Source organism: Lissotriton helveticus, chromosome 6 (assembly GCF_964261635.1).
Source record: "Lissotriton helveticus chromosome 6, aLisHel1.1, whole genome shotgun sequence".
NCBI lineage: Eukaryota > Metazoa > Chordata > Amphibia > Caudata > Salamandridae > Lissotriton > Lissotriton helveticus.
The window spans coordinates 1235834041-1235856667 of NC_136067.1; the positions used below are offsets into that span (position 1 = coordinate 1235834041).

Sequence of the window (22627 nt, forward strand, 5' to 3'; positions counted from 1 at the left end):
CCAAAGACTTTTTTGAATTTGTGATCTACATTCAGTTGATCTGGGGCACTCCAGCAACAAAGAGTTGAGCGCCAGGGGATGCTTCCAATTTTTGTTGGAATCACATATTAATAGCCTCACAGTGACTCCACTGCCTGTGATGTTCCCTTCACGGACATCAGCAGCAGTGCTGAAAGCTGCCACTTGGGTGGGATAGAGGCGAGTAAGTCTTCCGTCTCCTCTTCGCAGGGGAAGAGGGCAGGAAGCACCATTTTCTATCACTGAAGAATTCTTGCTAGAGTACTTAGATGTTCATATTACGGTTCTTCTGACGACAATGCAGAGGCTTTATTTGTTTTGCCCCTCTAGTGTGTGGACTTCACTATTCTAACAAGGCTTCAAATCGTTCACAATTATGAATGCCCCTATTATATATCCTTTACAGAAGTGGCCATTCCTTGATCATTATTGACGGCTCGCTATTTCCAATAAGTCGTGTGAGAAGGTTACACCGTATCCTGAATTTTATAGGAACCCTGCCGTCTCCTTCTGTGTTTTGACCGGCTTACATTTTCTGAAAACTCTGGTTTCATTGCGTTTTTGAGGGAGCTCACTACCTTGATTTTAGGTTCTAACTAAGATGCTTATGCCCATCTGGCAGTTACTCAAGATCTATCTCTACTCTTAGTTACCTTATTATTACTTCCCAGTGCATCTAGTTTGCTTAAGACAGCGCTCTCAGCCCAGCCATACACACTGTGTGATGTTACTAGTCTTCTGATGGACAAATTCCGGGTCACTAATTAGAATCTAAAAATATATAAATGTGCGCCCTGATGAAGGAAGTTTTAATGTGTGTTGTCTAGTTTCCGAAACGCACATCAGCGCTTTTCTTGTTCTCTTTTGTCTTTTTGTTAAAAAATACTCTACTGTATATGATGTCTTTATGTAATGTTGGTTGTTTTCATAAATTTTTTGTGATTTATTGTTTTTTCTTGATTAATTGTTTATTCCCTTTTGTACATGTTTTTTATGGTGGTTGCTGTTGACATAGTGTGTATATATTTTTTATATGTGATCTCTTGGCTAGTTTTCTTTGGGGTTGGGCTTGTGCATTTTATGTGTAATATTTCTGATGTAATTCTATGGATTTAAATTTGGTATATGCTTTTTCTACTAAAAAATGATAAAATATCCAATATATGAAAAATAAATAAATGTTCTACTGAACTGTTCTGTGGGTGGATGTTCTCAATATTTTGGAGCTATTGCCCTATCTGTTAAAGTATAGCTGGGGACCTCCTTTGATGTTCTCGAAGTTTACTTTTTCCCTGCTTGGATGCTCCCTAAGAATTGGTTTCTCAGGGTCCCTCTTGTGTTTATTTAGTCATATTACGCTAGCTCCTCAGTTACTTTTGATGGCAGTCTGGATCTATCTAGAGACATTGCCCAAACACAATGTTTTGGAAGATGTTGGACCAAGCTATTAACATGCCCTGGATATGACATACACGAGATATAAATTGTGATTTTGGTTGTCCAGGTATCTTCACTGCACCACAAATGTGTATTCAAGATACCTTCCTGTGGCGGAGTGCGAATCTCAGGGAAGCTCGGGACTGATAAAAAACTCATTTAGAGAACCTCCTATAAAAAGAACCTTTGTAGGCTAACTTACCGGCACATCAACATTACCAAGCATGCTTAATCTCTTACACCCACCCTTTACCTTAGAATCACACAATGGTCAGTTTTCAAATCCCCTTCTCTCTCAGATCTTTCTGACATACTCAACTCACTCAAAGAGACTTCTTTTGAAGATGATGTCTTACCCTCATCCTTCATAAACGCTCTCTCTGTGGATGCTCTCCTGCCCTACTTACCATTGCCAATGCCTACCTCACTCAGGGGATCTACCAAGAAGATCTCAAGACAGGCCTAATACTTCCACTCCTAAAGAAAACTACTCCACACCCTAATGATCACTCCAACTACACTACCTCCCCATAAATCATCTATCATTCATCTCAAGATAGTTGAAAAAGCAGTCCATGCTCACCTCCAAGCGTACACCAGTGCTAACCATTGCCTCTCCGACGATCTGTTCACAGATAGCATCAAGATTAACTAATACACCAATGATACACATCTCTACTTGAATGTCTCCTCTGCGTCAGACATCTAATGCCTCAGACACTACTTGCACATCATCCAAACCGGGCGTGCAGTGTCTATCTGAAGCTCAACTCAACCAAGTACAGAATTCCTGATATTTGCCTAGAACAATAAAGGCATAGTACAACCTGATGGCTTCACACCATAACTTTCACTGAATTCCAAGTCACGTGGATTCACTATGAACACAAACCTCACCATAAAAGGAACACATAGCCAAAAAACAAAGACAGCCTGGTTCCAGCTGTCTTTTCTAAAGAACGTCAAGCCATTTCTTCCCAAAAGTGACTTCAGAGCTGTTGGTCAAACACTTGTACTATGACATCTGGGTGCTCTAAGGCTTTCAAGACTCCACAATGGCACCCCTCAAGGGCACCCTAAATGCTGCCGCACACCTCATCCATGGCCTGAAAAAATACATCACATCACCACTATTCTGATGTGTCCCCTTGCCAGTCGCACAATCTTCACAACCAGACACTGCCATCCATGTTGAGCAAAGGGACCTTTAAAAGAAATAAACATTTTCAAAGGCCACTGTTGTTCTTACCTCTTCCGGGACTAATAGCTGTTAGAAGAGGCTTTCGATCACTCATTTTCTCATTCATTTCCTTCTGAGATGCCAGTTCTAGGTCTTTCTTCTCCAAGAGCTTGCTCGATGGGTAGAACAGGCCTACAGTCTGGGTACCTTTGTCCATTCTTTCAATGCCCAACCTTGATTTTGGCAAAGCGACAATTAAGGGCTTCCAAGCAGCATCCTGCAAACACAAGCCATAATCACTTAAAGTGATATAAAGTGGCAAAATGCAGACAATAAAAACAATATACATTATTTACATATTTGTAAGTAACACAACTGTTGTGTGGTCTAAAAACAATTCTATAAAATGAATAACACAAAATAATACAATGTTGTTTTAATTTGATAGATTGCATGTATAAAATACCTGATTGCCACAAAGTGATTTAAATAGAAAAGAGTAAGCTTTGTAGGGTCTTTCTCAAAATAAAATATAGATATTCTTATTTATTTACTATTTTATCTGACATATTGAGGTAGAGGCCGATCCTTGTGTTCTAGTGTTCAGTATGGAACTTAATACTCCAGTGCACATCCATTGTTCAAGAGGCTACAGCAGTAAATTACTCTATAGTCCACCTACAAACATTCTACAAGGAACACACAGGGAGGGATAGAACCAGTAAGTTCTGTGATCACAAGGCACTTTCCTGGGGCAAGCTACCACATATCTTTGGAACAACAAGCAGACAAGACACTAATACAGAGAGACACTACACCATGAAAGGCACAAAAAGACTAACTGTATAAGCAAACAGACATCACAAAGAAAACAAAATGTCAATTGTTACTCCCCCATCCTCCAACTTCACTGAACTTTCTATACTTCTTTATGACTTTCTGAGGATGAACATATTTACTTGTCCCTTGCACCCTCTTTGCAATCCAAACATGAACTACATTACCATTCAACTCCTTGACAGCCTTGCTCCTATCCTAGTACCATTTCCTCCTAAACTGTTGTTCTATTTCCTTTTTGTTGATAGAATGTTCAGTTGCCCCACATGAAACATCAGAATCCCTTGATTTAGAATACACCCAAAGAGGACACCAGTATGCAAGATTTCCTCCTGCGGCACAGTTGAAACTGTATCACTTTTGTAGTGGTATTTGGAGTTAACTTGTACTGCTTCACATGTCCACACACAGCTTCTCTTCAGTTCCTCACAGCTTCTCTCTATTTCCTCCCCTTTGAGTACTGAATAGCTTCCTTAAAGGTTCTGTTAAATCTTTCAATCATGCCATTAGTTGCTGGGTGGCACAATGCACACCTCTTGTGTCAAATAACCCTAGGCTGCAGGAAATCTGTCATAGACTTCCAAATCAACAGTATGCCAAAATAAATTAGGAAACACTTGGTATTGGTCTCCCCGGCAAAAAAATCTGAAAGAAATTTAATATCATGAGCTGCAGAAATCTCTTGACTCTCTAGACATTAGAGAGCCGGGTCCCACAATATCAAAAGCTACTTCACCCCAAGGAGCTGCAGGGATTTCTCTGCAGACCATAGGGACAGGCCATAATTTAATTGACTTGCCACTGAATGTGCAATTTAGATAGTCTCTGACTTTGCTCTCTGTTTGAAGAGCCATGCCTGGCCACCAGTAGGAAGCTCTTAATCTTTACTTTTTACACACCTTGCTGTCCCTCAATGTGACAGATCCATCCATCTTCCCTCTCACCTTCAGTAGTATGGACTTTCTGAAAAATAAACTACTATCTACAGGAAGTTCATGACAACTCTCACCACACCATCTACTGACAATATCTATATGTTCACTACATTTACCTGTAGACACTAACACAAACACACCATTTAACACAGGATATTTATCCATATCTAATAACTACTCATCATGAGAAATATATTTAAAAGTAACTATACAAATGTTAAGCTCATCTTCCACCATATATCATTATCTTTATATTCACTCAAATAATCATTTGTTAATCTAGAAAAGTAATCAGGTGTCTTGTAGGCAATTCCTGGAATATACAAAACTTCAAAATGATAATCCTATAATGCCACGATCCGCTTGCAAAGTCGGGTTGAAATACTGTTCAAAAACTTTTTTTGCAAAGACCTCTTGAAGAGGTTTCTGATCAGAATATACTAAAAACTTAGTGTCCCGCAAACACTTTAAATTTCAGATATTACAGATATAGGGCAAAAGCCTGAGGTAGAGTATAGTGGAGTCTCTAGAGGTAAACCTAAGAGTAATCTAATCTCCTCCTTGCACTAGCATATGCACTAAGAGAGCAAGGAAACCCAAGTATAAAACTTTCCAAATTCTGAGCTTTCCAAAAAAACTCTTGATGTCAAGGAACTTATGTTCACACTCATTATCCCATACAAAAGATTAACCTTTCCTTAGAAGTTTCCTGATGTACTGGATCTGCTGGAAAAATCCTAAACAAAACCGGAATAAAATTCTGGCATACAGAAGGAGGCCAATCATCATCTTTTTTGTTGGAAAAGACAAATTAAGAACAGATTTCACTTGACCAACATCCATATTTATAACATGGACTGAACACATTAATTCCTCAAAATAGAATTTACAATTGATGACTTGTTCAAATAAAAGAATATTGAAATTTATTTGAACAAAACCGCCATTTGTGCCTACATTTTCACCTGTAACTTCTTGAACTGTGGTAGATTTTTGAAATCTATATACCCTTATGCCTGTAGGACCCTTCTGGTTGCAGGGATATATGAGGCGTGTGTGTTCACCAAGAACCCGAGGTACCCAGAGCCAATAACTGAATTGCACCTTGCAATGGTTTTTGATTGTGTACCGGGTAAACAGTAATTCATTTGGTAAAATATAAATAGTGAAAAATAGGTATTAAGGAAACCTATGTATTTATGAAATGCATCTCTTAATTTGTGGGTACCCATATTAGCATGTGAACTAGAGGGTATTGTTCAAAATGACACACAGTCTCACATTTGGAAGGCAGAAATGGATAAAAAGACAAATGTTAATAACACTTGCTCTACTATTCTGTGTTCCCCTAAGTCTCTCGATAAAAAGGGTACCTCCCTTATGTGGGTAGGCCTAATGTCTGGGCAGTGGCGGCTGGTGACATTTGAAAGTGGTAGGGCGGAAAATGCGAGCGAGCCCGAACCAAATTGTCACCCCATAAGCATAAAAAGAGCTTTTCTCACCTCTTGTGCCCAGCTATAATTTTCTACTTGTTCTTGCTAAGGTGTTTTGGGGCATAGATTGCCACATCTTGCACATGACTACTGACTTTTTCCAAGGAAAATACTCTTTAGGGAGGAATGGGAAAACAGAAAGTTGTAGCTGGAATGCATGAATTCATCCCAGGCCTTGGTAACTACTCTTAGTTGAATTCCAGTCCATTATTTTTCTTAGTCTCTGTGTCACTAGAGACAAGGTCACACTATATGAAAATCGGTCCAAGGCACATTAAATGGCCAGGTGTCACGTCACAACAAATGAATCACCATCCTGAGATTGTAAAGCAACCACCTTTCCCATCAATCATGCCTCATGGTAGATGCTGCACTTTGCCGTTGCGAGTTAGCACGCCAGTGCGCCACGACCCCTACGGAGCATAGAACATATAGAATTCACTGCCAAAGCCTGAATTGCCCTGCATGTATGAGGCACAACACAAGAGAATACATCATGTTACATATAAGTTTGTGAATGTGTCAGACCTGGGTAGCTTAAGCACAGACGGCAGACCTGTGATCTGCCAGTGTGCCAAAACCTGAGCTGACTCTACCAGATGTCCCACTGTGACCCCCGCTCAGCCAGAAGGTTGGCTCCCACCTTCATCAACAATTTTATCTCTTGGTTTACACACTGCCTGCCAACAGATGTCACGTCCAGAACACACAACAACTTGTGTATGCAATGAGAAGGCGTAAACGATATAAAAAGTGGTATCAGCTCAAAAAAGAAACAAAAAGCAGACAAATTACAACCTCTCAGGCCAATTTCAAGATGAAAAAAGTTTGTTTGTGCAGCTTACTTTCGAGACTGGTAAATCAAAATACCTGCTTGCACATCATATTTTTGAAAACAGAAGACAGCGACGCTACATTAGAAAGCAAGTAGTAAGGACTCCAGTGAAGATTACATGTAAACAGCATGCAACACAATTGCCACTGCAAAAACACCATACTTACAGCTTTCTGATGCAACAACAAACCAGAAGGAAAATCATAAGGAAACGTTGTTAGTTTTACAAAAACCCTAACAACTGCCACATTTTCTTTTTTCGGACATCAGCTGCCTTAGAAGCAACTTATAATTTCCTGACATTATTGGCAAAGCACAACCTGCAAGAGGGTAGCCTGCTTGCAAGGACTAAGAATGTTCCACAACAAGCGCACATTAGAGAGGAGGGGTTTGTGCAAATTGAAATTATAATAGCGTAAACGCCGTAAAGGAGACCAAAGAGGAGACAGCTTTGTTAACACTGTATATTTAGTCAATTTTATCTCTAATAAACCATGGGCAGGATGACAGAAATCCTACAAGATAAGACGCAAATACTAGCTCTACCTCACACCTCTACCACCACGGCTATCTATGCCTGATGCTGCCACTTCACAAAATTCTGTGTCCCTCTCTTCTGTGGGGAAGGAGGGGGGTGAGGGGATGGGGGGTGGGGAAAGGATTTTCCTGTGCCGTCTGTCCACAGTGGATTTTGTTCCTGAATGGGTATGTGTCGCAGGACTGCTGTCTGTAGTGGTGGGTCCCTAAACCAGGCCTCCTGTTGACACTCGGAAGTCGGAACAAAGTGATAAAATATAGAGCTGAGCTACACGAACCTACACGGCAGGCGCTGCTAATTAAAACTCTAAGCAAAAGGGTAATTTACCTACCTGACCACCGTCCGTCAGCTCCGCATCCTGGGACCTCCGACCTTGGCGCCTTCATGGAAACCGTTACCCCGCCCTCCGTCCTCAGCCAATCCTGGCGCTGGAGCAGCACCAGGATTGACACAGGGCATGGTTGCTTTCTGCCCGCCTGCCCTTTGGAGAGCGAGGTTTCGCTCTTCTATCGGGCATGCGAGCAGCACAAGTGCGCATGCGTGGGCAAGGCTGGAAAATGTGCCTCCGTCCCCACTTATGCGCACCTGTGTGCTGCTGCCTGCCTCAGACAATGTTATGCCTGTCAGTCAACATGACACAGGACCGCCCACCCCCTTCAGACTCTGAAGGGGGTGGGCGGTCCTGATTCATGCTGACTGACAGGCAATGTCCCTAGGCGTTTTGAACTTAAGTAAACTGAGAGTTTACTTAAGTTCAGAGCAGCACGCCGAGGGAGCTGCGGTGCGGGCGGGGGGGCAACGCCCCAACGCCCCTAATGGACCAGCCGCCACTGTGTCTGGGACAGGAAGCTGCCCAAAACGCAACATGGACACATCACATTTGTTCAATGAAAACTGACCCTTTTTTTGAAATGTGCCTAGCTGTGGATTTTGGACCCCAGCTCAGCCGGCACTTAGGGAAAGCTAACAAATCTGTATATTTTTGAAAACTAGGCACCCAGGTAAATCCAGGATGGGGACTTGTGTGGCTCTCACCAAGTTCTGTTACCCAGAATCCCTTGCCAACCATAAACTTAGTAAAAAAGAAAAGGAAAATGCTACTTACCAGTATGCATCTGTTCTTGGCATGTAGAGCTGCAGAGTTGCACACTGTGCATAGATCGCCACCTAGTGTTGGGCCCGGATGTTTGCAGTTTGTTGTTGTCCTGAAAAGTTCTTTGAAAGTCACGAGATAGGTGACTCCTCCTATGGACCACATTGCGCATGGACATCGGCTCCATCCCCAGATTGTTTTTCGCCATTAGGGAAATGATGGAGCTTTGCAAGAAAAGGGAGGATGCCCATGCAATTTGCATCTAATTAAGATAATACTGGAACAGACAAGGGTAGCCGGGGAGGCAGGTGGGCATGTGCAACTCTGCAGCTCTACATGCCAAGAACAGATGCATACTGGTAAGTAGCATTTTCCGTTCGAGGCATATGAGCTGCAGATTGCACACTGTGCATAGATTGTATAGCAGTGCCCATCCCTAGCGGCGACCACCCCTATCTGTTGCAGTAGTTTGGAATAATGTTTTGAGAACAGCCTGGCCCACATTAGCTTGTTGCTTGGTTTGCACATCTACACAATAGTGTTTTGTGAATGTGTGCGGTGTAGACCATGTAGCTGCTCTGCAAATGTCATCTAGGGGAATGTTCCCTAAAAATGCCATTGAAGCCCCTATTTTTCTTGTAGAGTGGGCTTTAGGAGGAACAGATAACGTACGTTTAGCTTTGTCGTAACAAATCTGTATACATTTGACAATCCATCTAGCTGTCCCAGATTTTGAGATGGGATTACCTTTGTGTGGTGGTGAGAAAGACACAAAAAGTTGTTTTGTCTTACGAAAGGGTTGTGTCCTCTCTATGTAGTATAGCAATGCTCGTTTGACATCTAATGTGTGAAGAGCTCTTTCTGGTACTGTCTGTGGTTGCGAGAAGAAAACGGGCAGTTCCACAGATTGATTGAGATGGAAGGGAGAAACGACTTTGGGTAAGAATTTTGGACTGGTACGCAGAACTACTTTATTGTGATGCATTTGCAAAAAGTGTTCTTGAATGGTTAGTGCTTTTAGTTCACTAACTCTCCGCAGAGAGGTAATAGCTACTAGGAACGCAACTTTCCATGTTAAAAATTGTAGTTCACATTTGTGTAAGGGTTCAAATGGAGGCCCCATTAACCATGTGAGAACAACGTTTAAATTCCACACAGGTGATGGTGGTACTCTGGGAGGAATTATTTTTTAAGGCCTTCCATTGAGGCTTTAATGGCAGGCACTCTGAATAAAGATAGGTGGAGAAGTGTGGCTCATCGGTTAGAAGCGGCAGACCCTGAAGCAGAGGTCGGCCCGGGACCAGGGTTCAATTCCCGAAGCGGCAGGGTCTTGGGTCAATGTCCGCGGACTCGATAATTCTCGCTTAGGTGCCTACGCTAACCATGGGTCCCACTCTGCAACTCTGGGCAATAGCTTGCTTAATCTCCACAACGGCCCCAGCAACGCCGGGGATGCCTGGCTTCACCTTGGGGTGCCCTCTCACAGGGAAAGCCAGGACGGGTTCCCCAGCGGTATACAGCGCCACGACACCACGTAACGAGGTAACAGTGCGCTTTACAAGTATACATACAGATGTTGTTTGTTTTGCAGATATGCTGCTATTGCAGCAAGATGTAGTCTAATAGACGTATAGGCTAAGTTGCATCTTTGGAGATTGAGTAAGTATCCTATGATGTGTTGAATAGACACATCTAGAGGATTAATATTGTTGTTGTGACAATATATTACAAATCGTTTCCACTTGGCTGCATAACATGCCCTAGTGGTTGGACGTGTAGCTTCTTTTATGACATTCATGCAGTCTGGAGGAAGGTTGAAATATCCAAATTCTACAGCAGCATGGCCAGCTAGGACGTGTCTCCTTGTAGCTCCGGGCGAGCTGCTCTTAATCCGGCGGAAAACTGCTGCCTCACAGCCCAAAATCAACCTCTAAAGACACGTTGAGCTGCTGCACCTCCCTATAACTGGTAATCTGCTGGTCATACGGCGAAACTAGCCGAAAACAGTGGAAACGGAGGCGGAAGCAAACCCGGCCGTGGTATATCAAGATGGCGGCGGCGCACTGACTGACTGGATTTTGCCCGGGGACAGAGCGCTGCTCGGACCGACTCATTGGCAGAGCGACAACAGCCGAGCGCTCCCCGGCCGCCTTCAAGGTCGTCGCGGATGAGGAGAAGTGGCCGGCGCCCATATGCAGGACGCTCCTGGAGCATAAGATAGCTGGCGGCAAATCCCGATCGAGCCCATTGCACCCCCCACCCGAAGGGCTGCTGAGACGCCGAAGTCGGACCGTGCCTGGATATATCCTGGGTGCGGGAGGAGTAGAGACGGAGCCCGCCGAAAGGGGCAGACTGCGCCCGCGACGGCAAGCACGGCACACACGGGACCCCGTGACATCACCGGCTGCCGGGAGGTAAGAAGAACCCCTGTGCCTCGGTGGCCCGGGAGCTTGGCCCGCTAACGTGTGCCCAACACTGTGAGACCCCGCCAGGAGCTCCGGTGGGCCTGACAAGACTGCCTGCGCACTGGACAGACCTGCCTTACATCACCCCTGCGGCGTGGGGCTGGTTCCCCCACCCCCACCCCACCCCCTGGCCAGTGGGACTGGATGCTGGTGACGGAGTGGGGAGGCCTGCGAGACCTGGGCCTTGCTGCGACCACGAAGTGGAGCATAGCTCTGGGCTGATTGATAGGGGCCGGAGGTGGGGACATAGCCTATGAGTACCTGGGTGAGGCGGCATCCAGAGCAACACCCGGCCAGCAGACTACACCCACAGCTGGGCGCTAAGACACCGGGGTGGAGAGAAAGGAGGACAAGACGCAGCAGGTGGGAGGCACAATATAACGAGGCACTACGCACGCCCAAAGCGCCTCATCCGAATAGACTCCAAGGGAGTTGGTGCCATACAAATCAACCCTCGTAGAAGACGGCAAGGAGACCGTAGACTGCGGACAGGGATCGGGACCCAAGACAAGGCACAGATCGGATTTGAGGATACGAGCAGCAGGGCACAAGTCTCGAGTCCGCGGGTCTGCAGCACAGGTGGAGATAGACATAGGTGCCGCGCGGAAGGCGCTGCTCGGCGTCATCGGCCATGGGGAAGAAAGATACACTCCCCAAATCTACCAAACCGGGCCCCATGGACAACTTCGCCGCACCACGACCGAACACTGAGGTCGCATCCACGACAAACGGCCCACGCTCAGACACCGACCTCCTGATGGCCGCCATCCAGGCATCCAGGGCTGATATCCAGGAATCCAGGACAGCATTGGAGGTTAAAATTGGCGAAGTGGGGTCGGAGGTGACGCTACTACGACAAGACTTCCGGAAGCTCTCAGACCGGGTGACTACGGCGGGGACGCGAATATGGGAGGCGGAAGACTCGATCTCCACGCTGAGGAAGGACATGGCAGAGCTCCAGGCCTCGCATCGTCAGCTACTGTGGAAGGTTGACGATGCAGAAAATAGGGCGAGACGCAACAACCTGCGCTGTGTCGGATTTAGAGAAGGAATTGAAGGGACGGACATGGTGGCCTTCCTCCACTCTTGGTTGACGACAACCTTCCCGACGGCGCAGTTCTCGAACTGTTTCATCATCAAAAGGGCCCATAGAGCCCTACTGGCTCGACCACCTGAGGGAGCGAGACCCAGACCCGTCATTGCGCGCTTCCTCAACTTCGCGGACTGGGACCTGATATTGCGAGAGTCTAGAAAGCTGGGGGAAATCCGTATGGAGAACGCAACTATTATGATTTTCCCTGACTATAGCCAGAAAGTGCAGAAGCAATGCCGTTCCTTCGACGCGGTCAAAGCAAAGTTGAGAGACATGAACATTATCTATATGCTACTCTTCCCAGCGAAATTGAAGGTGATCTACAAAGACAAAGCGCACTTCTTTAATCATCCGGAGGATGCCTGGCAATGGCTTGAGGAACGTCCCATATTTCACAGACAGGAAAACAATAGAGGGGGCGGATCAGACAGACCGACTCCACACGGACCGCAGTGGGAACGGCCGAAGACCCAGCGACAAAAAGCGCAAAGAATTAGGAGACAGACACAGACCACGCCCTACCCGGGACGCACCCAGATGAACAGACGAAAAGGTCAATCTGCATCACCCAGAGGGAGAGGCGCAACGGGATCTGGACTTGGTCGTACGAGCAGGGCCTCTCACTCGGAAGGAGAAGAGAGAGAAGACTCCGAAGCCCGCTCAACGGGAGAGGAAGAGGGGGGAGCACACTCCGTCCATCCACTGGAAAAAGCGATTCGTGAGTTAGAACAAGATGACTCAGGGCAAGTGACGGACCCCCGTCCGGACATGCAGGACTCACACTCCTGAACAAGGGCGGATTAGGCAACTGAGATTGCAGCTCGTCGCTAAAAGGACACGCAAGTTGTTACACCCTCCTTATACCTATTGCTCTCTATTGGCTGCAGATTTTTTGTACACACATTCTTTTCTTGACTTTCCCTCTTGAGACTATCTAATGGGGAATGTACTACACGTTTTACATTGAAATTGTTAGAGTAGGTTAAAGGGGAGGGGGTTTTCTGGGAGGGCGATAGACCTTCTCCTGCTGACAGTTCTGCCTTACAGGGAGATGGGACTGAAAGGGGGGGGGGTGGGGTGGGGGGAAGGTGGGGGGATTTTGCTATGTTGAAGCAGCAGGTTGGGGACAGCACAAGGGGGGGAGAGGGAGTTGGGGGGAGTTGGAGGGGAGGGGGGAGCGAGGCACTCCGTTTGAGTGCCGCAACCATAGGTAGGGTGGACACACGCGACAGGCAACAAATCCCACCACAAAACGTCAGAGGCTACCTAGTACTAATTAGTGCATCACGCAGGCTGTTGGCCTCTGTCCCACACCGGACACCGTCACAGGAGATGCAGGGTTTGCCACTTACACATCACCGACGTGACTATGGAGGATCATGAGAGGGGAGCTGGCCACGAAGAGGGCATTAAGGTGCTGACCTGGAATGTTAATGGCCTAGGCTGTAAGGTTAAACGTGGCTTGGTAAACAATTACATCAAGAGGTCTGGGGCAGGTGTTGTACTCCTCCAGGAAACACACCTACAAGGTAATAGATTCGCCTTCCTGGCAAGGGGACAGTACAAAGTTTTGGTACACGCAGGGTTCTCCTCGGGGTCTAGAGGGACTGCAATACTCATTAAGAAGAACCCACCAATGAGAGTGACACAGATCTGGACGGATAGACAGGGCACCTATGTAGGGGTTAGGGGGTCATGGAGAAGAAGGGAATACACAATCATATCAGCATATGCCCCACCCAAACTGCAGGCAGATACCATGAAGGGGATATCAGACATTATTCTCAATACATCGGACATGATTCAAATCCTTGGTGGAGAATTTAATGACGTGATGAGCCTCTCCACAGACCGGACTGGTGAGCGAGATGGATCCCAAAACATTACCCCCCTAGCCAAATCTATGGAGACACTAGGCCTCCTAGATGTATGGAGCTGGCTACATCCAGACACACGGGCGTTTTCCTTCTTCTCGGGGGCACACAAGGTTTACTCTCGCCTGGACTATATCTTCATGGCACGACAGGCGCTGCAAGTGTCAGACTCGGCGGAATACTATGCTCGAGGGGTGTCTGACCACTCCTCCCTAGCGATTCAGATTGGTAGACGGAAGAGGAGGGGTCCCGCGACCCTTCGACTCTCGGCCTGGGATTTACAAAACCCGGACATTAGGAAGGGAGTTAGGGCCGACGTGAAGGTGTTCTTACGGGAAAACGTGGGAACGGTATACTCGAGAGTAGTCCTGTGGGAGGCGCTCAAAGTAGTGCTGCGTGATAAGGCCCACTGTAGACTGGCTGAGGCTAGAAAGAAGAACCAGACTGAGGTACAGGCCCTAGAAGCACAAATATTACGACTAGAGCAGGACCATTTACTCACGAGAGACATAGGGATGCAACGATGCCTGGCAGATACCCAAGCCCAATACAGACAGCTAGTGACGGGGGAGGCCAGGACGCAAGCATTGGCTACATTACACCGCATATATGATGTGGGCGATAAATCGGGGAGACTATTGGCTTGGCTCAGTAGGAAGGAGAGACACGAACGCTGGGTAGAGAAAATAGGGATGGGTACTGACTCTTGGGTCAGCACCGACGATAGAATAGCTGAAGCATTTGCCGAATGCTATGAAAATCTATACAAGGCCCGAGATCTGGGCTCCAAAACAGAGGCACTCCAATACATGGCACCCATCACTCTCCCGGTACTTGAGGAGACCGACTGTGCGGACCTAGAGTCCGACATCACGGAAGAGGAAGTCCGAGCAGCGCTGGCCAAACTTCACACAGGGAAGGCCGCGGGTCCCAACGGCTTTCCTGCGGAGCTCTTCAAGAGCATGGCCGACCTCCTGACGCGACATTTGCTGGGCATGTTCCAGGATGCAGAAAAGGAGGGACAGTTCCCCCTGGATCTTAGACAAGCTACGATTGTCCCGATCCACAAACCTGGGAAGCCACCAGAGGACTGCACCTCGTACCGCCCCATCTCCCTGCTAAATGTAGAGGCCAAGATATATGCAACCATACTGGCTCTGCGAATGAGAAGTCGTCCCAGGCCTGATACATATGGATCAGACAGGATTCATTCCCGAAAGGGCCACCAGATATAATTTAAGGAGGACGCATAACTGGCTACATGTGATAAAAGACTGAGCAGAACCACATTGGTTCATGTCCCTAGACGCAGAAAAGGCGTTGGACGCTGTTCACTGGCCCTTCTTAGAGGGAGTGCTCGAACAAATGGGTTTTGGACCCAAATACAGGAAGAAAATCAGTCTACTGTATACAGGCCCTGGAGCCCGAGTAAGGGTCAATGGGGTGATGTCGAGGACTTTTCCTATACAACGGGGAACCCGACAGGGATGCCCCCTGTCACCCCTACTATTCGCCCTGACAATCGAGGTGATGGCCTCCGCGGTCAGACAAAACGAGAGGATCACAGGGTTCTGTATAAGCCAAACAGACACACGAGAGGAAAAATTGTCCCTCTACGCTGACGACGTTCTCCTCTATATCACGCGACCGGAAAGCACAATACCAGCGCTATTTGACGAACTGGCAAACTACGGTGCGAGGTCCGGATACCAGATTAACTGGCACAAATCAACACTCTACGACCCCCAGGGCGTGAGGAACGGCCTCAATTGCCGCAAAATCTACAGACAACCGATGAAGGCTTCCGATACCTAGGGATATTTATCACTGCTGACAGAGACGCCTCATATGTACATAACATCGCCCGGATCATACTTGACTTCAAAGCTGACACGAGTAGGTGGCAGTCCCTTTCCTTGACAATACTTGGTAGGGCAGCGATGTTCAAAATGATATCTCTCCCAAAATTCCTTTATGCCTTCCAAAATGAATATTTCCTGATACCACCCAAGACTTTCCGAGACATACATGCGGACCTCCGATCATTTCTCTGGTTGGGGAAACACCCCAGAGTTGCACTGGCTACACTACAGAGACACCAGTATGACGGGGGGATCTCACTTCCCGACCTAGAGACCTACTATTGGGCAGAACACCTGGCTCCCATCAACGACTGGCTCCACGCACCTGCCACTCACCCCACATATGCCCTGGAAAGATACGAAATGGGTATACGGTCAAGCCTACACTACATATATGGTGGGAAGGGGCGAACGGGCCTACTGCCGGCCACAAAGATTACACTAGGGGCATGGAACAGAGTCACGAATGTCACAGGATGGGCGCACAGGGCCACGAAGCAAACACCAATATGGGAGTGCTTCTGGCTCAAAGAGCTCAGCAAACTAAGAGGGTTCCAGGGATGGGACGACATCGGCATCACTACACTAGGGGACGTCATCAAAAATGGAGCACTAAAACCCTTTGCTTCGTTGCAGACCGAATTTGGGCTACAGCGTTCTCAATTCTTTAAATACATACAATTGCGACATGCTTACCTGGCGGAAGGGGCACTACAAGAGCCGCTACCCGAATACGCACCACTAGAGGGCCGTCTGTTGCAGGAAAAGATCCCAGGGAAAGCGGTCTCCCTGACCCACAAAACAATCATGAATAATAGACCAAACACACTGGCGGGCCTCCGAGACAAATGGGAGCAGGAAGTGGGTGAGATGGATGAGGTAGACTGGGGGGGGTACTGATGCACCCTAGAGAAGTAGCAATCAAGTCACGATTACGCCTAATCCAGTTTAAGATCTTACATAGAGTATACTATGATAGAGTGAGGCTATGCAAAATGGGGAGGGTATCAGACCCCAGCTGCCTACGCTGCAGACACGAGAACGGGACCTTCCTACACATAATATGGTCATGTCCAAATATACAAGCCTACTGGAGCGCGATCATCACGGAACTGAGTAACGTACTGGAGATAGACATACCATTGGAACCGAAATTGGTCCTCTTGGGCATGACTAATGATATAGATCTAGCCCGCCCACTACTAATCTTTCTGGTGTTAGCCCTCGTGGTGGCCAAGAGAGACATAGCTAGGAATTGGGGAGCGCCCGTAAAGCCTCAGCTAAGGGAATGGAGGAGAAGACTAGACATCTACAGGGCTGCGGAAAGGGTCACGTATGAAGCAAGAGGCTGTCCGAGGAAATTCCGTAAAGTGTGGGGTAAATGGAGGCGTTATCATGGCCTGGACGGGGGCCTCTGATGGGACATAAAACAGTTATGTGTTGGCCAGCAGAAGTGGGGAAGCCACGAGACTCAAGATGGTGGGTGGGAACTACAGGGGGAATTGTGATGGATGGACATTTGGTCTGCGATGATGGAAATTGCACTTTGACGGAGGAGGGCGGGATGTGGGATTCGGGGTGCGGGATTACTAGCTGATGATGACATGCATGTTCTATGTACTGCCTTATTGAAAAAACAATAAAAAAGTTTAAAAAAAAAAAAGAAATATCCAAATTCTAGGATTTCAGGAGCCAGATCGCAAGGTTGAGCTGAGCTGGGTCTGGGTGTCTGATCTCTCCACGGTTCTGCATGAAGAGGTGTGGAGACAGGTGTAATTTTTGGTGTGGTACTACCGACAGTTGTAGCACTGTGGTGTACCACAGCTGTCTGGCCCACGTTGGAGCAACTAGGATGAGGGTCAGAGAATGCTGTTGTAGTTTGCGTACTACTAGTGACTTAAGTGTTAGAGGTGGAAAAGCGTACGCAAATCTGTTTGACCAGTTCATCCATATTGCATTGCCTTTGGACAGTGGGTGTGGATATCTGGCGGCGAAACTTGGGAATTTGGCGTTTTCGTGGGTGGCAAATAGGTCTATCTGAGGTTGTCCCCACATCTGAAAGAATGGCTGAAGAACTTGCATATGAAGTTCCCACTCGTGGGTCCGTTGTGTCTGTCGACTTAACAGATCTGCTATGGTATTTTGTACTCCTGGAACATGCTGGGCTAGAAGGAATATGTTTTGAGGTATAGCCCACCGCCATATGTCCTGTACTAGTTGAGATAGTTGCAGGGAGTGTGTGCCTCCCTGCTTCTGTATGTAATACATGGCTGTCATGTTGTCTGTGCTGACTAACACAGCTTTGTTTGATACCTGCTTTTGGAAAGCTTTTAGTGCTAGGAATATTGCTAGTAACTACAGATGATTGATGTGGAGTAACTTGTGTTGTGGTGTCCACCTGCCTTGCATGGTGTGTTGCAGTAGGTGGGCTCCCCAGCTGGAGAACGAGGCGTCCGCAGTTAAGATTATCTGAGGAACTGGCTCTAGGAACTGTCGTCCCTTGGAAAGGTTTTTGGTGTTCCACCACTGCAGAGAGCAATGAGTCCAACCGTCTAGCAACACTAGCTCTGTCAATTGACCTTGAGCCTGGTTTCACTGACGTGATAAGCATTCTTGTAGCAGGCGCATTTGAAGTCTTGCATGGAGCACTATGAAAATGCAAGAGGCCATCATCCCTATGAGTTGCATGAACACTCTTGCTGGAAGGGAGTGTTGTAGCCGAAACCTTGATAGAAGAGTTTGTATGCTGGCTACCCTTGCTGGAGTGGGATAGGCAAGCGCGTTTGAGGTGTTTATTGTGGCATCGAAGTACTGTTGTATCTCGGATGGTTGTAGATGGGACTTGTCGTGGTTTATTGTGAACCCCAAGTCGTGAAGCAGTTGTATTGTGGCATGAGTGTGTTCCGCGCATTGGTTGTATGAGCTTGTTTTTATGAGCCAGTCGTCGAGGTACGGGAAGACATGGATGGGTTGTCTTCGTAAATGCGCTGCCACCACTGCTAAGCACTTGGTGAATACTCTTGGTGCTGTTGTGACTCCAAATGGGAGTACTTTGAATTGACAGTTCTGTCCGTCTATTACAAATCTGAGATACTTCCTGTGAGCCTTGTGATTAGGAATGTGGAAGTATGCGTCCTTGAGATCTAAAGTAGCAAGGAAGTTGTTTTGCGACAGAAGCGGAAGGACTTGTTGCAGTGTGACCATGTGAAAATGGTCTGACTGTATAAATATGTTTAGCGGTCTGAGGTCTAGAATAGGCCTTAGAGAGCCGTCATTTTTTGGAATCAGAAAATATAGAGAGTAAACCCCTTTGTTTTGTTGGTGCAGAGGAACTGGTTCTATTGCACTTTTTTGTATCAGGGATTCTACTTCTTGCTTTAACAGTGCTAGATGTTCTTATAACATTGGACGCTGTTTGGGTGGTATGTTTGGGGGGGTAGATGTTTGTTCTAGACAGTAACATGATTGAATAATTTGTCGCACCCACCTGTCTGATGTGATGTTGGAGCAAAATTAATCAGTAGTGAAAAAGGACACTTGTAACACTTTTAACCATTGGTTGTAGGAAAAGTGATTAGAAAACCCTCAAAGAAATCAATGTAATTTGGGAGTGCGGTATATATGTTTCATCCGCCCCACATTGACATCATGGCAGTTATCATTGGGTGTTCCAATTTGTGATGGTTGCCGGCCTCAGCCAGAGGCACCTCTGGTCTCAAAGTGCAGTGTCAGAGATAGAGGATTTGTTCCCACAAAATGGTGTGAAAAACAAACTTTATGAAAAAAGGAAAAAATATTTAAAAGTGAGGAAAAACACCCAAACTATTTTAATGGGGGTGAGCTCCCACTGGTTTAAAATATATTCATACAAAGGAGATCAAGTTACTGGATCTAATGGTATTATTAAAGAATTGTCGACATGTTTCAGCTCCTTAGGCCCTAGGGGTCTGTGAAGCTTTCGTCAGGACTAACATACGTGTACTGATACTCACACAATTTGTGCAGTATTCTTCAATTGATCATTCTTTGCCAATCGTTGATGCTGGGATCAGCGCTCGTTATTTTTCTGAAAAAGAGTGATGTGTAGACATACAACAAATCGCAATAGTCAATCTATACAGTTTGTTTGAGTTGCAGCAAGTAGCGTTGTTAGAACTTCAGGTTAAGTGGGAAAAATAAATTAGGGAGAATGAGTATTTGTCATCTTCTAATAGTAAACCTTTTTATTACTATTTCTTTTCTTTTGTGTGCATTCTGCTGGATTAAAAACTATGAAATGGCGACTTCTATGATATTGGCAGTTATTACACAACGTGCATAGGTGGCAGGGCTCATTGTGTCTTATTATGTCAAAATCTCGTTATTATATCAAGGATGTCGGGTAATGGGAAACCTCGTTACTCATCGCTATGTGATTGTGGTAGGACGATGTGTGGTTCCAGTACCACTAGCGTTTGTTTATTGATGCATGGGTTAACTAGTACATGATAGTATGCAAAAAACGGGCACAGGACATTATACTAGTTTTGTATCAAATGACCTGTGGAATTTATTCAAATAGCGGGCTGTGTTAAGCATGCAGTCCTATGTTAAATCTCTGTTTTTCAAAATTAGGGAAAAGAAAGAAACTGTCCTACCTGTATTAGGAGAGCGCGTTTCTTCAACGGGGATTCTGCTACTTATAGCGCAGAGCTGAGAGGGGAAGGGAGCCAAATCGTTAGGCTGACGGCTATCGTATCTTACCAGAAAATTCTCGGTCTCACTGCGAAAGACTCCATTACCCGCGTGGAGTCTTCTCCTCGGACTGGTGCTGACTCTGCCCCCGGATATCGAAGGAGTGTCGGAAGCTACGTTTTTAAAAGGGGGCCTGCCGGGTTTTTCGGTCCAGTTTTTAAAGGGAACCATAGTTAGATAGAAATGTCATTGCAAGTGTTTAAGATTGCTTTTATTTGTAAGGAGTTCATTAATCAGAAAGTAAAATTCCGAATAGTAGAATTCAAATGTGTAGACGAGAGGAATTATTACCAAGTATTGGATCAGGTGACATTAGGAAATGCTTGTCGGTGGAGTTGTGCCTAACATGCAAAATGGTAATTTGAAACACTGGAATTCATCATTTAGAAAACTGGTGCCATGGGACGGAATCATTCAGACCATGTTCATAAGTGACAAGTCGGTTCACCCACCTTTGTTCCTTTTCGTATAGAATTTTTTCTGGGTTATGTGACTTGTCTGTAAGCATTTCAATTACCGTCCATTGTAGATCATCACAGGAGTGGTTCTGTTCTATGAAATGAGAGGGTAGTTTGGTGGTGTTCTTCTTTAGTCTGATGTTGCTTCTATGTTCCCCAATCCTAGTTTTTACTTTTCGACAGGTCATTCCTATATATTTTTTGTTACAAGGACAGCTAACCATGTAAATAACGTGGGAGGAATTGCAGTTAGTATGTTGCCTCTGTGTCCAGACCAATGTTTCTGATAGTTGCAATGTTTTTGAGGCTGTGGTTGTTTTGCACGATACACATGTGCCGCAGGGATAATGTCCCATTAGGGGTGTCATCCTGGCATCTCTCGTTATGGATAGCATTGGTTTTTTTGCTGGCCGTGTATGTACCAAGAATTCTTTTAAGTTCTTAGTTCTTCGATTGGCAAATCTGGGTTTTGGCCAATCAAATCTGCCAGTGTTTAGGATGTGCCAATTCCTCTTAACCATTTTTTGTACATCATAGGAGGATGGGTTAAAGGTAGTGACACAAGTGGTTAAATCTTGGGTTGGTTCCTTTTGGTGAATTTGCAATAGACAATCTCTGGGTTGGTTACTGGCTCTTTTTTTGCACCTTCTGATAGTTTGTTCGCTGTAATCTCTGTCCTTTAGTTTGGCACTGAGTTCTTGTGCTTGGATTTTATAGTCTTCATTTCTGGTGCAATTCCTCTTAAGCCGTAAAAATTGACTATAGGGGAGATTGTCCCTAAGTGGCTTCGGTGGTAACTTTTGTATGATAATAAGCTGTTCTTAGCTGTAGGTTTAGTGTAAGTCTTAGTTTGTAAAATGTTGTTATCTGTAAAAATTGTGAGGTCCAAGAAATCAAGTTTGCTGTTGTTGGAAGTGTGAGTGAACTTAAGCCAGGGATCTAGCTCATTTAGCCAGGCTGTAAATTGTTCAAGGTCTTGTTCTATGCTCCAAATTAGCAGGATGTCATCAATATATCTCTTCCAGTATAAGATACTGGAAGAGAAAGGGTTCGATTCGTGGAGTACGAATTGGTTCTCGAACTGACTCACATAGAGACCTGCCACCGAAGGAGCGAAGGCACTCCCCATGGAGGTACCATGGGTTTGTAAGTACAGCTTGTCTTCATAGGCAAAAAAAAATTCTTTTAAGGCCAGTTTACAGCACTCAAGGACAAAGTGCCTAGGTGTGTTATATTGCCAGTCTTCCATGTAAAGAACATCTTCAAGCATCTGTATCGTTTCATCTTGAGGTAAACTGGTGAAAAGTGATTCCACATCAAGGCCCACCAAAAGCATTGTTTTTGGATCAAAATGTTTGTCTGAGATTTGTATCAGCAAATCTCGAGTATCCTTTAAGTACGTTGGTGTTTTCTGCACCAGTGGTTTGAGGAATTCATCAGCAAATTTTGATAAGGGTTCTAATACAGACCCTATTCCCGAGACTATCGGTCGTCCTGGGGGTGGGGACCTATTTTTGTGGGTTTTTGGAAGCGAATAGAAGTAGGATATTTTTGGTTCACTGACAACTAAGAATTCAGCTTCTTTTTTTGATATCCACATTTTTGTCTCAGCTTCAAACACCATCATTGATATGGTATTTTGAAGTCTCACTGTAGGGTCCACAATAATCCTTCTGTAGAATCTTGTGTCTGACAGGAGGGCGAGGCATTGTTCGTTATAGCCTGACTTGCTTAGAATTACCGTGCCTCCCCCCTTATCGGCTGGTTTTATCACT

General features: G+C 45.8%; 1 protein-coding gene across 1 annotated transcript in view; it reads right to left on the minus strand.

Moving 5' to 3' along the window:
- DZANK1 (double zinc ribbon and ankyrin repeat domains 1) overlaps positions 1-22627 on the minus strand; it is an 846943-nt gene that overhangs the window by 217958 nt on the left and 606358 nt on the right. The window contains exon 13 of the mRNA XM_078648955.1: positions 2705-2912. Within this exon, the coding sequence (XP_078505081.1) occupies positions 2705-2912 (208 nt within the window). The remainder of the gene's footprint in view (positions 1-2704; positions 2913-22627) is intronic.